The sequence below is a fragment of the Oncorhynchus nerka genome, linkage group LG14, assembly GCF_034236695.1.
Source record: "Oncorhynchus nerka isolate Pitt River linkage group LG14, Oner_Uvic_2.0, whole genome shotgun sequence".
Taxonomy (NCBI): Eukaryota; Metazoa; Chordata; class Actinopteri; order Salmoniformes; family Salmonidae; genus Oncorhynchus; species Oncorhynchus nerka.
Genome location: NC_088409.1, coordinates 95921959 through 95938736, shown reverse-complemented (window position 1 = coordinate 95938736; position 16778 = coordinate 95921959). Strand labels below are relative to the sequence as shown.

The following is a 16778-nucleotide window of genomic DNA, read 5'->3' as shown; positions in this document are numbered from 1 at the left end:
CCACCACCACCCCTACAACCACCCTACCACCTTTACAACCACCACCCCCACCCCTACAACCACCACCCCCCCTCACCACCACCCCACCACACTACAACCACCCCTACCACCTTTACAACCACCACCACCCCTACAACCACCACCCCCACCACCCCTACAACCACCACCACCACCCCACCCCTACAACCACCACCACCCCTTTACAACCACCACCACCCCTACCACCACCACATCCACCACCACCCCTACAACCACCACCCCCACCCTCTGACCCCACCCCCCCCTACAACCACCACCACCTACAACCACCACCTTACAACCACCACCACCACCCCTACAACCACCACCACCCCTACAACCACCACCACCCTTACAACCACCACCACCTACAACCACCACCACCCACCACCACCACCACCCACCACTTTACAACCACCACCACCACCACCCCCTACAACCACCACCACCTTTACATCCACCACCACCTTTACAACCACCACCCCTACAACCACCACCCCCTACAACCACCACCACCCCTACAACCACCACCACCCACCCCTACAACCACCACCACCTTTACAACCACCACCACCCCTACAACCACCACCACCCCCACCACAACCACCACCCCCTACACACCACCACCACCCCTACAACCACCACCACCTTTACAACCACCACCACCCCTACAACCACCACCACCTTTACAACCACCACCACCCCTACAACCACCACCACCCCTACAACCACCACCCTACAACCACCACCACCCCTACAACCACCACCACCACCACCTTTACAACCACCACCACCTTTACAACCACCACCCCTACAACCACCACCCCCTACAACCACCACCACCCCTACAACCACCACCACCTTTACAACCACCACCACCCCTACAACCACCACCACTACAACCACCACCACCTTTACAACCACCACCACCCCTACCCACCACCACCCCTACAACCACCACCACCCCCACAACACCCCTACAACCACCACCCCTACAACCACCACCACCTTTACAACCACCACCCCCCTACAACCACCACCACCTTTACAACCACCACCACCCCTACCCACCACCACCACAACCACCACCACTACACCACCACCACCACCACCCCCTACAACCACCACCACCTTTACAACCACCACCACCCCTACAACCACCACCACCCTTTACAACCACCACCACCCCTACAACCACCACCACCTTTACAACCACCACCACCCCTACAACCACCACCACCTTTTACAACCACCACACCCCTACCACCACCACCACCCTACAACCACCACCACCTTTACCACCACCCCTCAACCACCACCACCCCTACAACCACCACCACCCTACAACCACCACCCCTACCCACCTTTACAACCACCACCACCCCTACAACCACCACCCCCTACAACCACCACCACCCCTACACCACCACCACCACTACAACCACCACCCCCCTACAACCACCACCACAGCCACCACCACCCCCCCTACAACCACCACCACCCCTACAACCACCACAATAACCACCACCCCCCTACAACCACCCCTACACCACCCACCACCCTACAACCACCACCACCCCTACAACCACCACCACCACCACCCCACCACCACCACCACCTTTACAACCACCACCACCCCCCCACCACCCCTACAACCACCACCCCTAACCACCACCCACCTCTACAACCACCAATACAACCACCACCACCTCACCACCACCACCACCTCTACAACCACCATCACCACAACCACCACCACCACCACTACAACCACCAATACAACCACCACCACCCCCTCTACAACCACCACCACCACCTCTACAACCACCACCACCACCTCTACAACCACCACCACCACCTCTACAACCACCACCACCAACACCACTTCCACCACTACCACCACCTCCACTACTACCACCTCCACCACTACCTCCTCCACTACTACCACCTCCACCACTACCACCTCCACCACTACCTCCTCCACCACCACCACCTCCACAACTACCTCCTCCACTACTACCACCTCCACCACTACCTCCTCCACCACCCCCTCTACAACCACCACCACCTCTACAACCACCACCACCAACACCACTTCCACCACTACCATTACCACCACCTCCACTACTACCACCTCCACCACTACCTCCTCCCACCACCACTACTACCATTACCACCACCCCCACTACTACCACCTCCACCACTACCTCCTCCACTACTACCTCCTCCACTACCACCTCCTCCACTACTACCACCTCCACCACTACCTCCTCCACCACCACCACCTCCACTACTACCTCCTCCACTACCACCTCCTCCACTACTACCACCTCCACCACTACCTCCTCCACCACCACCACCTCCACCACTACCTCCCCCACTACTACCACCTCCACCACTACCTCCTCCACCACCACCACTACTACCATTACCACCACCTCCACTACTACCTCCTCCACCACCACCACCACCACTACCATTACCACCACCTCCACTACTACCACCTCCACCACTACCTCCTCCACCACCACCACCACTACCATTACCACCCCCACTACTACCACCTCCACCACTACCTCCTCCACCACCACTACCATTACCACCACCTCCACTACTACCACCTCCACCACTACCTCCTCCACCACTACCACCACCACTACTAACACCTCCACCACTACCTCCTCCACCACCACCACTACCATTACTACCACCTCCACTACTACCTCCTCCACAATGACCTCCTCCACCACTACCACCTCCATCACCACCACCACCACTACCACCTCTTCCACCACCTCCACCACCACCACCTCCACCACAACCTCCTCCACCACTACCTCCTCCACCACCACCACCTCCACCACTACCTCCTCCACCACCACTACTTCCACCACTACCTCCTCCACCACCACCACCACTACCATTCCCACCACCTCCACTACTACCACCTCCACCACTACCTCCTCCACCACCACCACCTCTATCAGGGGCTCCCACCTTTACCTCCATTACCAAAGAGACCCACAGTTGAAAAATCCAATGGTGCCACCGCCATGTTCAACGCCGCTGGCACGTTCCAGTACCAACAGGCCCTGGCCAACATGTTCCAGTACCAACAGGCCTTGGCCAACATGTTCCAGTACCAACAGCAGCAGTTCATCCCGTCTGGTAGGTTTGAACCTTTTACCTTTCACCTCTCAACTCATCACAACCCCTGAAGTCAAATCTGATGCTGCTTACCTCCATTCACAAACCTCAAACCTTACCATTTAAACATCTGGCTTCATGCTCCTTGCTCATAAAACCTCTGGCTTCAGGCTCCTTACCCATAAAACCTCTGGTTTTAGGCTCCTTACCCATACAACCTCTGGCTTCAGGCTCCTTACCCATAAAACATCTGGCTTCATGCTCCTTGCCCATAAAATCTCTGGTTTTAGGCTCCTTACCCATAAAACCTCTGGCTTCAGGCTCCTTACCCATAAAACCTCTGGTTTTAGGCTCTTTACCCATACAACCTCTGGCTTCAGGCTCTTTACCCATAAAACCTCTGGCTTCAGGCTCCTTACCCATAAAACCTCTGGCTTCGGGCTCCTTACCCATAAAACTTGCACAGCATACATAGTTCTGATTGGACATTCATTCATTTTGCAGTATCCCTCTTATTGCAATGACAATTGGAAACACTAACACAAACTCACACACACATACACCAGTCTGAAAACATTGGCACCACCCTGGTCCGATCCACATACACCAGAACACTGGCACCACCCTGGTCCAATCCACATACACCAGAACACTGGCACCACCCTGGTCCGACCCACATACACCAGAACACTGGCACCACCCTGGTCCGATCCACATACACCAGAACACTGGCACCACCCTGGTCCGATCCACATACACCAGAACACTGGCACCAGCCTGGTCCGACCCACATACACCAGTGAGGGTCCAGTGAGTGTTACTGTTGTTCAGATCCTGTAGTCTACACCTCCTCTCCCATTGTTGAACTGTCTGACAGAGATGGATCGGCTGGCTTTCAGACAGTTCTGGCAAATGCCAGACGGGGTGGTCTATTTTAACCTAGTGTGTCTGTATACATTGGAGGTTTGGAACATTATTATTTATTATCTTTATTTTGACTAACAATGGGATCCTCAAGTAAAAAAAAAAGTGGCCTGGTGTTTTAGAAAGAACCAAGCTGATTTCTGCTCCCCAGTCCATCCCTGCTGTCAAGCCACAGTAGTCCAAGTCCACACTGAGAGAACTGGAGGCAGCTTGTCCATAACCACTCTGGGCCAACAACCTTTAAATAAACTAGGAGGAGTATTGCAAGATAGCCATTTTCCTATTGGCCCTGGCACATAATTGATCTTGGAAGGTTATTGGCTGATGTGACTGGCTATTCATTCTTTTCTCTTTGTTTTTAAGATAAAATATATTTTTAATTTGGATGACTGGTGCTAAAACGACATAGCTACTGATTTCTCACATCAAGATACATAACATCTCTGTGTTCTTTAGGTCTCTGTGTGTTTAATGAGTGACCCGTGTTAACAGTAATGAATGATTAATGACAACTTAAATATGATGCAACTTAAATCTGTCTTAATTCACTGCATTGTAGTTGATGTACAGGGCGTTCGGGAAAAGTATTCAGACCTCTTTACTTTTTCCACATGTTGTTACGTTACAGCCTTTTTCTAAAATGGATTAAATAAAACATTTCCCTCATCAATCTACACAGAATATCCCATAATGATATCACAATATCCCATAATGACATCACAATATCCCATAATGACATCACAATATCCCATAATGACATCACAATATCCCATAATGACAGAGCAAAAATATGTTTTTAGAAATGTACATAAGTATTCAGACCCTTTGTTATGAGACAAAGCTCAGGTGCATCCTGTTTCGCATTGATCATCCTTAAGATCTTTCTACAACTTGTTTGGAGTCCACCTGTGGTAAATTAAATTGATTGGACATGATTTGGAAATGCAAACACACTTGTCTATATAAGGTCCCACAGTTGACAATGCATGTCAGAGCAAGAACCAAGCCATGAGGTCAATGAAATTGTCCGTAGAGCTCCGAGACGGGATTGTGTCGATGCACAGATCTGGGGAAGGGTACAAAAACATTTCTGGCAGCATTGAAGTTTCCCAAGAACACAGTGGCCTCTATCATTCTTAAATGAAAGACGTTTGGAACCACCAAGTCTCTTCCTAGAGCTGGCCACCTGGCCACTGAGCAATCGGGGGAGAAGGGCCTTTAACAGAGTTCAGAGAGATCCTTGATGATAACCTGCTCCAGAGAGCTCAGGACCTCTGACTGGGGCGAAGGTTCACCTTCCAACAGGACGACGACCCCAAGCACACAGACAAGATTAACGCAGGAGTGGCTTCGGGACAAGTCTCTGAATGTCCTTGAGTGGCTCGGCCAGAGCCTGGACTTGAACCCCGTTGAACATCTCTGGAGAGACCTGACAATAGTTGTGCAGCAACGCTCCCCATCCAACCTGACAGAGATTGAGAGGATCTGCAGAGAAGAATGGGAGAAACTCCCCAAATACAGATGAACCAAGCTTGTAGAGTAATATCCAAGAAGACTTGAGGCTGTAATCGCTGCCAAAGGTGCTTCAACAAAGTACTGAGTAAAGGGTCTGAATACTTCTGTAAATATGATATTTCCGTTTTTTTAAATGTTTATATATATATATATGCCCCTATATATATATATATATATATATATATATATTGTGAGCGTACCAAGTAATTAGGCGTCACTCTAAAGCGGGAAGGTGGAATAAACGAGTCAGGAAAAAGGTTTTTCTGATTGAACACGGTTCTCTATTGAGAGTATTTTGTCAACAAAACCATTCAAACATAATCAATGAAAAATCTTCCAAGGAAAAACACACATCTTCTTCTCCAGATGAAACAAGAACACAATAGGATAATCTTTAAACTACAACAAACATAAATCACGGTTTTGTCACCGTCTTAGTGGTTCTTTCAGCACAGCTTCTCTCTCTCGGTGGCCATCTTCCAGAGATAGTTTCCCCCTCTCTCTTCTGGTTCCATTCTCTCTTTTATAAGGGAAGGAGAGTATCTCATTAGTACCGTCAGCTGTGCTTAATTGACTCTGGTTACCTTGTCTCCCAGGCTCTGTTGGGCAACTATCCATGAGCCCAGCCTGCCCTCTAGTGGTCCGTCCACATACCTTCCCCCCCAGGACCGAACCGGAGGGTCGGGCGCCAGACGCACCGTCTTGGTCGCGTCGGGACAGCGCGTCTGCATTCCAGTTCCTCGATCCGGCCCTGTGGATGACATGGAAAGAGAATGGTTGTAAAGACAAAAACCATCTGGCTATTCTGTTGTTATTGTTTCTCTTACCAGCCATCCACGTGAGGGGCGCATGGTCAGTAACTAATGCAAACCTCCGACCCAGTAGGTAGTACCGGAGATAATCGAGGGCCCACTTGATGGCTAAGGCCTCTTTCTCTACGGTCGCATACCTCTGTTCCCGATCGCTGAGTTTCCTACTAATGAAGAGAATCGGCTTCTCTGCTTCACCTTTACCCTGAGCTAGTACGGCCCCGAGCCCTGTATCCGGGCGTCGACCTGCACAATGAACTCTTGTGAGAAGTCCGGAGCCTGTAGAACGGGATCAGAACACAGGCCATCTTTTAACAATGGAAAGGCCTCTTCCGTCTCGTCTTTCCACTCTACCTGGTTTGACAGGTTTTTCCTGATGAGGTTTGTGAGGGGTTGGCAATGGTTGCATATCCCGGGATAAAACGGCGATAATATCCTGTTATCCCTAAGAAGGCCCGAACGTCTCGCTTGGTCCGGGGTCGAGGCCAGTCACGAATTGCCCTGGTCTTCTCTGCCTGTGGGCGTATTTTCCCATTCCCCACGGTGTACCCCAGGTATTCCGCTTCGGACAAACCCAGGCAGCATTTATTTGGATTGGCTGTCAACCCTGTGGCTTCCAAACTCACGAGCACCGCCCGTAATCGCAGGAGGTGACTATCCCAGTCCTCGCTGTGGATGACCACATCGTCTATGTACGCTGCTGCATACTCTTGATGGGGCCGTAGAATGGCATCCATGAGGCGTTGGAAGGTTGCAGCGGCACCATGCAGTCCGAAGGGCATCCTCACATACTGGAAAAACCCCTCTGGAGTGGCGAAGGCAGTCTTTGGGCGATCCTCCGGAGCCACCGGCACTTGCCAATATCCCTTCGTCAAATCCAGGGTAGTGATGAACTTGGCCTTTCCTAAGCCCTCCAAGAGTTCATCCACGCGGGGCATGGGATACGCATCGAATGTAGAGATGGCATTCACGCCCCTAAAGTCGTTGCAGAGTCTCATACTACCATCGGATTTGGGGACCAGGACTATGGGACTGGACCACTCACTCGTCGAGGGCTCGATCACGCCCATCCTCAACATCTCCCTCACCTCTTTCTTAGCGATGACTCTGCGAGCCTCAGGAATCCTGTAAGGGCGGATATGCACCTTCTTGCCGGGTTCAGTGTGGATATGGTGGAACAGGACATCTGTTTGTCCTGGGAATGGAGAGAATATTCGACCGAAGTTCATAATCAGCTTGTCTAGCTGTCTTGACTGCTCCGGTAGGAGAGTTTGGCCACGGCGCACCTGTGGTAGAGCCTCCTCTTTTCCTTTGCCCTCCAGGGCCATCAAAGCCACCTCCTCCTCTCGTCCATGGTATGTCTTCAGCAGGTTTATGTGATAGATTTGGACCTTCTTCCTCCTGTCAGGTTGCATGATGAGGTAATTGACCGGTGAGACCCTTTTCATTACCTCGTAGGGCCCCCTCCACTGCGCCAGCAAGCAATGTTCGGCCGTGGGCACAAGCACCATCACTTTCTCTCCCACGGTGAACTCACGGGGGGTCGCAGACTTATCATAGGCCCGGCCTTGGGTCCTTTGGGCCTTCTCCATATGCTCCTTGACTATGGGCCACACTGCTGACAGGCGGTCTCTCATCAGGGTAACGTGTTCTATTGTGGATCGAAAGGGGCAGGGTTGGGTCTCCCAGGTCTCCTTGGCTAAGTCGAGGATTCCTCGACAGGGTCTGCCATAGAGCAATTCAAACGGAGAGAATCCAGTGGATGCCTGGGGTACTTCTCGCAGGGCAAACATTAAGTGTGGGAGAAGCATGTCCCAGTTTTCCCGTCTCGGGACACCACCCTTCTCAACATGCTTTTTATCGTTTTGTTCAGCGTTCACACAACCCGTCTGTTTGAGGGTGGAATATGCTTGTACGTATCTGTTGAACCTGATATAACCGACACAAGTCCTTCATCAACCGGGACATGAACGGGGTTCCTTGATCAGTCAAGATAGTCTTGGGAGGCCCACACGAGAGAACATCAGGAATAACTCCTTGGCAATTCCCTTTGACGACATGTTACGCAGGGGTATGGCCTCCGGGAACTTGGTAGCATAATCTATAACCACTAGGATGTACTCGTGTCCTCTGGCGGATTTTGGGAGGGGTCCTACGAGGTCCATAGCTATGCGTTCAAGGGAGTCTCTATGATGGGGAGAGGAATCAAGGGTTACGTAGGTGTGGCCGTGGGGCTGTACGTTGACATTGATCACACGTCCTACAATACCTGGCCACATCCCGGGTGACCCGGGGCCAATAGAATCTCTGCATGATTCTGTCAATAGTCTTGTCTCGTGCCAGGTGTCCTCCTAGGATGTGGGAATGGGCTAACTGTAGAACTGTATCTCTGTATGGCCTAGGCACCATTAGTAATTCCTGGTTTTTCCCCCCCTTCGTCGTACGACCCAGTATAAGAGACCCCGCCTGATTGCATAGTAAGGAAGAGGGGGCTCACCTGAACCGTCGACGTTCCTCCCGTCGATCACCTTCACCTTCCTCATGGCCTCCCTTAGGTCTGGGTCTCTATGCTGCGAGGTGCCGAACTGTCCCTTTAATTCCTGGGGCAGGTCGACCTCGGTAGAGGGATGTGGAGGTTGTTCCACATCCCCATCAGGGGTGACCGAGGAGAATCCCTTCCAGGTTCCCTCCTCGGATGGAGCTTCAAATATATCCCTTAGCGCCTGGTTGCTCCTTCCTTCCTGCGTTGTGTATAGCCCTTCACATGTGTCTTCATCGGTGGTTTCTTGGAATATCTGTCGTAAACGTTGGGTCGCTATTTCTTCCTCTGCTGCAGAGGATGAGGACGCGGCTACGTCTCCTTGTAGGACTACTACCTCGGGCTTGGATTTTCTCTTCTTTCCTGTCCCCCTTCTTCCTGTGCATAACGTCATCTGCCGAAGCTCCTTATATAAGGGACAGTCTCTCCCGATCAATAATGGCACCTTCAGCTGCGGCACTTTCCCGGCCCTGACTGTACACCTTCCTTTTGGAGTGAGAATAGGCAGATTCACAGTGGGGTAATAGTGGGTGTCTCCATGGATACAGGATACGGCTACTTTGTCTGGTAGCAGTGTTGCGGAGGTCACCATCCGCTCCTCTACTAACGTAACCATACTTCCCGAGTCGAGAATAGCTACCACATCTTGTCCTTCGACTTGCACCGGAATCTCTGAGGCTGGGGCTATCTCTGCTAACCAACAGTGTTGATCCTGCCCCCTCAAAACGGGATGTGTGGGGGTAGGCAGTGATGACTCCGTGACCATGGGCTCATCCTTGCTAGGACATTGTGGGGCATAATGGTTGGGAGACTGACATTTATAACACCGACCCTGCTGTGTGGTGGCTGACTTCTCCCACCTCCGGGAGGGGCTTGGACGTTTCGGTGGCGAGCGCGCCGGGGTGAGTCGTGGTACGGGATTGCAAGACTCCTTCCGTTCCTCCTTGTCACTTTTTAACAACTCCCCTGTAGACCGATATGTTTCCACCGCCTGGGCTATGTCGTCGGCTGACAATGGGTTGGCTTGCCCCACAACCCTTTTTAAGTCACTGGGTAATTCTCTCAATATCTTGTCCACTACGAGAGTCTCTATCACATGTCCTACTCCCTTTCCAGGTTCTAGCCACTGTTTCGTCAGTCGTATTAAGGCGAAGATCTGGGCACGGACGGGTTGATCAGCTGTATAGGTCCATTGATGGAACTTTACAGCCCTATCTCTGGCAGTCAGCTGGTACCGGGACAGGATCTCGGTTTTTAGTCGCCCATAGTCCGCAGCTTCGCGGGAATCCAGGTCAAAATAGGCTTCCTGAGCCACCCCGGTCAAAAGAGGGGCTAATGCGCTCGCCCATTCTGTGGGCGGCCACTCTTCCAAGGTGGCCGTCCTTTCGAAGGTCATGAGGAAGGCCTCAATATCATCCTCCTTGGAGAGACGAGGTAAGATGGCGTGAGCAGCCGCTCTTGGCTTAACTCTAGGTTCTTCTCGACGGCTCAGCTGTTGTTGCAGGAGTTCTATGGTTGTCTGCTGTGCTGTGATCAATTGTTGTAGTAGGGCGTTATCCATCGTTCTTGAATGGTTCCTCCGGGTCTACTGGAAGAATCTTGATTTACTCACTTATCCTTGTGTCACTTGTCCACCTAATGCCCGTATCCTCCACCAATGTGAGCGTACCAAGTAATTAGGCGTCACTCTAAAGCGGGAAGGTGGAATAAACGAGTCAGGAAAAAGGTTTTTCTGATTGAACACGGTTCTCTATTGAGAGTATTTTGTCAACAAAACCATTCAAACATAATCAATGAAAAATTTTCCAAGGAAAAACACACATCTTCTTCTCCAGATGAAACAAGAACACAATAGGATAATCTTTAAACTACAACAAACATAAATCACGGTTTTGTCACCGTCTTAGTGGTTCTTTCAGCACAGCTTCTCTCTCTCGGTGGCCATCTTCCAGAGATAGTTTCCCCCTCTCTCTTCTGGTTCCATTCTCTCTTTTATAGGGGAAGGAGAGTATGTCATTAGTACCGTCAGCTGTGCTTAATTGACTCTGGTTACCTTGTCTCCCAGGCTCTGTTGGGCAACTATCCATGAGCCCAGCCTGCCCTCTAGTGGTCCGTCCACAATATATATATTTGCAAAAATCTCTAAAAACATGTATTTGCTCTGTCATTATGGGGTATTGTGTGTAGATTGATGAAGGGGGAAAAACGATTTCATCCATTTCAGAATAAGGCTGGTAATAACATGTAGAAAAAAAGTAAAGGGGTCTGAATACTTTCCAAATGCCCTGTATCACCTGTGTAATTCTCTGTAGCCCTTACCTGCCGTCAAATTACCTAGTGGTCTCAACGGTGGAATGTAATGCACACTTTTCATAATTTCATAATCAATCAATTGTAATAACGCCGGGAAATTCGGTGTTTCTATGTTATATTTCAGTCTTCTTAATATGTGAAGTGTAATATTGGGATGCAAACTCCAAATTGAATACATTTCAGCTCGATATCGGACATGGTACAGGTGTCTTTTTTTTTATTTTTAAGCCCATAACCTCCATCACCACCACCACTATAACCCACTATAACCACTACCACCACCACCACTACCCCTACACCCACCACCACCACCACCACCACTATAACCACCACCACTACACCCACCACCACCACCACCACCACCACCACCACTATAACTACCACCACTACAACCACCACCACCACTACATCCACCACCACCCCTACATCCACCACCAACTCCACCACCTCCACCTCCACCACCACCACTACATCCAACACCACCACTAAAACCACCACCACCACTATAACCACCACCACCACCACTACATCCAACACCACCACCACCACTCTAACCACCACCACCACTACATCCAACACCACCACCTCCACCACCACCACCACCACTATAACCACCACCACCACTACATCCAACACCACCACCACTACATCCAACACCACCACCACCACTCTAACCACCACCACCACTACATCCAACACCACCACCTCCACCACCACCACCACCACTATAACCACCACCACCACTACATCCAACACCTCCACCACCACCACTACATCCAACATCACCACTAAAACCACCACCACCACTATAACCACCACCACCACTACATCCAACACCTCCACCACCACCACTACATCCAACACCACCACTAAAACCACCACCACCACTATAACCACCACCACCACTATAAGCACCACCACCACTACATCCAACACCACCACCTCCACCACCACCACCACCTCCACCACCACCACCATCACTATAACCACCACCACCACCACATCCAACACCACCACCTCCACCTCCTGTGTGAGGTGTGTAGATTTGTTTCAGACTACCAATGAACCCTGCACTGCAGTAGACGGTGAAAGTACTGTATCCTTCTGTACCCATAACAACACTGTCTCCCTCTAATGACACTGTCTTTTTGTGTGTTGATTTCTTCTCCCCGTCTCCTTTTCCAATCACTTCCTGGTGCAATGCATGATGGGCAGGCTCAATATTGTGCATGACACCTGCAACAACTGTTGGTAGGTGCACGCTTTCCATCCTGATTACCTTAAAGCCTTTTTAGTCCCTCAAACTCAACTCAAACTCCATCTCAAGACATCAAGGTGGCCATTTTCCACTCTTGAGGCCAAGGGGGAATCTCAATAGTCCTCCTCATCTCCATCCCTTGATAGATAGAGATAGATAGATAGATAGATAGATAGATAGATAGATAGATAGATAGATAGATAGATAGATAAGATTTAGATAGATTTTCACATATAAATACATGTGCCACAATCCTGCACTTTGGCAGTTTACAATGAAGAAAACAATTTGTAAGTCGCTCTGGATAAGAGCGTCTGCTAAATGACTTAAATGTAAATGTATGTAAATGAATTGCAGTGCAGTTTACATAAGATAATAAGAACATGAACAAGATCAAAAACATATTAATACAAAATATTTAAATGTGAATATCTTCTGCATCTAGTGTCCCAAATACATACCACTGTATACCAATACATACCAATGCACACCAATGTATACCAATACATACCAATGCACACCAATGTATACCAATACATACCAATGCACACCAATGCATACCAATACATACCAATGCATACCAATGCATACCAATGCATACCAATACATACCAATACATACCAATACATACCAATACATGTCAATACATGCCAATACATACCAATACATACCAATGTATACCAATACATACCAATACATACCAATACATACCAATACATGCCAATGCATACCAATGCATACCAATGCATACCAATACATACCAATACATACCAATACATGCCAATGCATACCAATGCATACCAATGCATACCAATGCATACCAATACATACCAATGTATACCAATACATACCAATACATACCAATGCATACCAATGCATACCAATGCATACCAATGATTTAGTTGTCACTTGGCCAGGTGTTGCCTGATGATAGAGAAAAGATGGATAGGAATTTGCGGTGAACAATTGAGATGTGGTACAGTGTTGTAGCACTCTGTTATAAACTGCTGTCAACTAAATAGATTGCAGCGATTCCAGAGTTAAACAATTGATTTTCTTGCATTATTTGTGTTTAACGGGAAATTATTTGTAGTAGAATATGACATATAATTGGCATTTAGATTCACAGCTTGGTGGGGAAAAAATACAGAGCTTTTAATCTTCTATTTCCTGGAACGGACTGTGGGTTGCAGACAGGGTTAGTTATGGTATTATCATCTTATTGGTGGTGGAGGTGGTGGTGGGTCAATTATGAGACGTGTATAGTTCTGGAAATGTGAATTAAGTGTATGAGTAATTTTGAAGCACATTGTGAGAATATTATGAGCAGTGAGATGTTGTTTTACTGTAGGCTAGTTGTTTCACCTGTTTCCCTGTGTGTCACCCCTAGTCCAGTCCAGTCCCAGTCCAGTCCGTCCCAGACCAGTCCAGTCCAGTCCGTCCCAGACCAGTCCAGTCCAGTCCAGTCCGTCCCAGTCCCAGTCCAGTCCGTCCCAGTCCAGTCCAGTCCAGTCCGTCCCAGCCCAGTCCAGTCCGTCCCAGACCAGTCCAGTCCCAGTCCAGTCCGTCCCAGACCAGTCCAGTCCAGTCCCAGTCCAGTCCAGTCCGTCCCAGTCCAGTCCGTCCCAGACCAGTCCAGTCCCAGTCCAGTCCAGTCCCAGTCCAGTCCGTCCCAGCCCAGTCCAGTCCCAGTCCAGTCCGTCCCAGTCCAGTCCGTCCCAGTCCAGTCCGTCCCAGTCCAGTCCAGTCCAGTCCCAGACCAGTCCAGTCCCAGTCCAGTCCAGTCCAGTCCCAGTCCAGACCAGTCCAGACCAGTCCAGTCCCAGACCAGTCCAGTCCCAGTCCAGTCCAGTCCAGTCCCAGACCAGTCCAGTCCCAGTCCAGTCCGTCCCAGTCCAGTCCAGTCCCAGACCAGTCCAGTCCCAGTCCAGTCCAGTCCAGTCCCAGTCCAGTCCAGTCCAGTCCCAGTCCCAGTCCAGTCCCAGTCCAGTCCGTCCCAGACCAGTCCAGTCCGTCCCAGACCAGTCCAGTCCCAGTCCAGTCCCAGACCAGTCCAGTCCCCAGTCCAGTCCAGTCCAGTCCCAGTCCAGTCCCAGTCCCAGTCCGTCCCAGTCCAGTCCAGTCCCAGTCCAGTCCGTCCCAGACCAGTCCAGTCCAGTCCCCAGTCCAGTCCAGTCCCAGACCAGTCCCCAGTCCAGTCCAGTCCCAGTCCAGTCCAGTCCCAGTCCCAGTCCAGTCCCAGTCCAGTCCGTCCCAGACCAGTCCAGTCCGTCCCAGACCAGTCCAGTCCCAGTCCAGTCCAGTCCCAGACCAGTCCAGTCCAGTCCCAGTCCAGTCCAGTCCCAGTCCCAGTCCAGTCCCAGTCCAGTCCGTCCCAGTCCAGTCCAGTCCCAGTCCAGTCCGTCCCAGACCAGTCCGTCCCAGTCCAGTCCAGTCCCAGTCCAGTCCAGTCCCAGTCCAGTCCGTCCCAGTCCAGTCCGTCCCAGTCCAGTCCAGTCCCAGTCCAGTCCGTCCCAGTCCAGTCCAGTCCCAGTCCAGTCCCAGTCTGTCAGGAAATAGAAGATTAAAAGCTCTGTATTTTTTTCTCTCCAAGCTGTATTAACGCATGATGTCCCGTTGCTAATATTTGTCTGTCCATATGACGTACCACAGTCCATATGACGTGCCACAGTCCATATGACGTACCACAGTCCATATGACGTACCACAGTCCATATGACGTGCCACAGTCCATATGACGTACCACAGTCCATATGACGTACCACAGTCCATATGACGTACCACAGTCCATATGACGTACCACAGTCCATATGACGTACCACAGTCCATATGACGTGCCACAGTCCATATGACGTACCACAGTCCATATGACGTACCACAGTCCATATGACGTGCCACAGTCCATATGACGTACCACAGTCCATATGACGTGCCACAGTCCATATGACGTACCACAGTCCATATGACGTGCCACATAGCTGTAACAACCCACTCTGACACACTCATTGTCCTGACCCTTCATCCCAAACCTCAGTTATCCTGTTAGCTAACACCTTATGTAAAGGTCAGCTTAGAATCTGTTTTAAATGACATCAGTAATAGAGAATAAGAAATACACAAACAAATGATTTCCTAACGGTTGACATCAACAAACTAGTCTTTGAGGTTTAGAAGTGGTTAGTAGAGAATTAACCTGTATAAGACAGCAACATATCTGCCTGCTCCAGTTCATTTGCCTGTCTGATTTTTCTCTCCCCAAAGTACCCATGATGCACGGTGCCACGCCCGCCACTGTGTCTGCAGCCACCTCCTCTGCCACAAGCGTTCCCTTTGCAAACGCAACAGCCAATCAGGTTTGCTCCTCTTCTGCTTCCTCTCTCTCGCTCCACTTCCTGTGATGGAAGTAAGCCACTTCCGGGGTGGTGTTTTGAGAGTACTCTTCTATAGACAGTATCCACCATATTTTTTGGTACTTATGACCACTCATTGAATGGTTATGAATGGCCATTAGAAGAGGAGGATGGATGCCTGGTGATTGATTCCACCTCTAACTATTCCCCTGAGGCGTTTAAAGACACTGACCAACATTCAGGAAAATGACGACATCGTTTCCTCCTCAGTGATCAGTGATGTTTTATTTGTAATGGATATTCGCCGTTCGTTTAAATACGATTGATTGTGTATTCAGCGGTGTAAAGTACTAAAGTAAAAATACTTTAAAGTACTACATAAGTATTTTTTGGGGGGTATCTGTACTTTACTTTACTATTTATGTTTTTGACAACTTTCACTTTTACTTCACTGCATTCCTAAAGAAAATATTGTACTTTTTACTCCATACATTTTCTCTGACAACCAAAAGTTCTCGTTACATTTGGAATGCTTAGCAGGACAGAAAATGGTCCAATTCACAAACTTATCAAGAGAACATACGTGGTCCTCCCTACTGTCTCTTATCTGACGGATTCACTAAACACAAATGCTTTGTGTTTAAATGATGTCTGAGTGTTGGAGTGTGACCCTGGGTATCCGTAAATAAATAAAAATGTGCCGTTTGGTTTGCTTAACGTAATGAATTTAAAATAATTTGTACTTTTAATTTAACTTTTGATACTTAAGTATATTTTATCAACTACATTTACGTTTGATTCTTAATCGGGATCGGTATCCCTTTCATGGGACGGTTGAGCTAACGTAGGCTAATGCGATTAGCATGAGGTTGTAAGTAAGAAGAACATTTCCCAGGACATAGACAT

The 16778-nt window shown here is 49.6% G+C and overlaps 1 protein-coding gene across 1 annotated transcript in view; it reads left to right on the top strand.

Moving 5' to 3' along the window:
- The window catches only part of LOC115119321 (muscleblind-like protein 1), a 117963-nt gene extending 101715 nt beyond the window's left edge, over positions 1-16248 (top strand). Inside the window, exons 5-6 of the mRNA XM_065000580.1 lie at positions 3006-3186; positions 15784-16248. Of these exons, the coding sequence (XP_064856652.1) occupies positions 3006-3186; positions 15784-15920 (318 nt within the window). The 3' untranslated portion in view covers positions 15921-16248. The remainder of the gene's footprint in view (positions 1-3005; positions 3187-15783) is intronic.
- Positions 16249-16778: the final 530 nt, after the last annotated feature.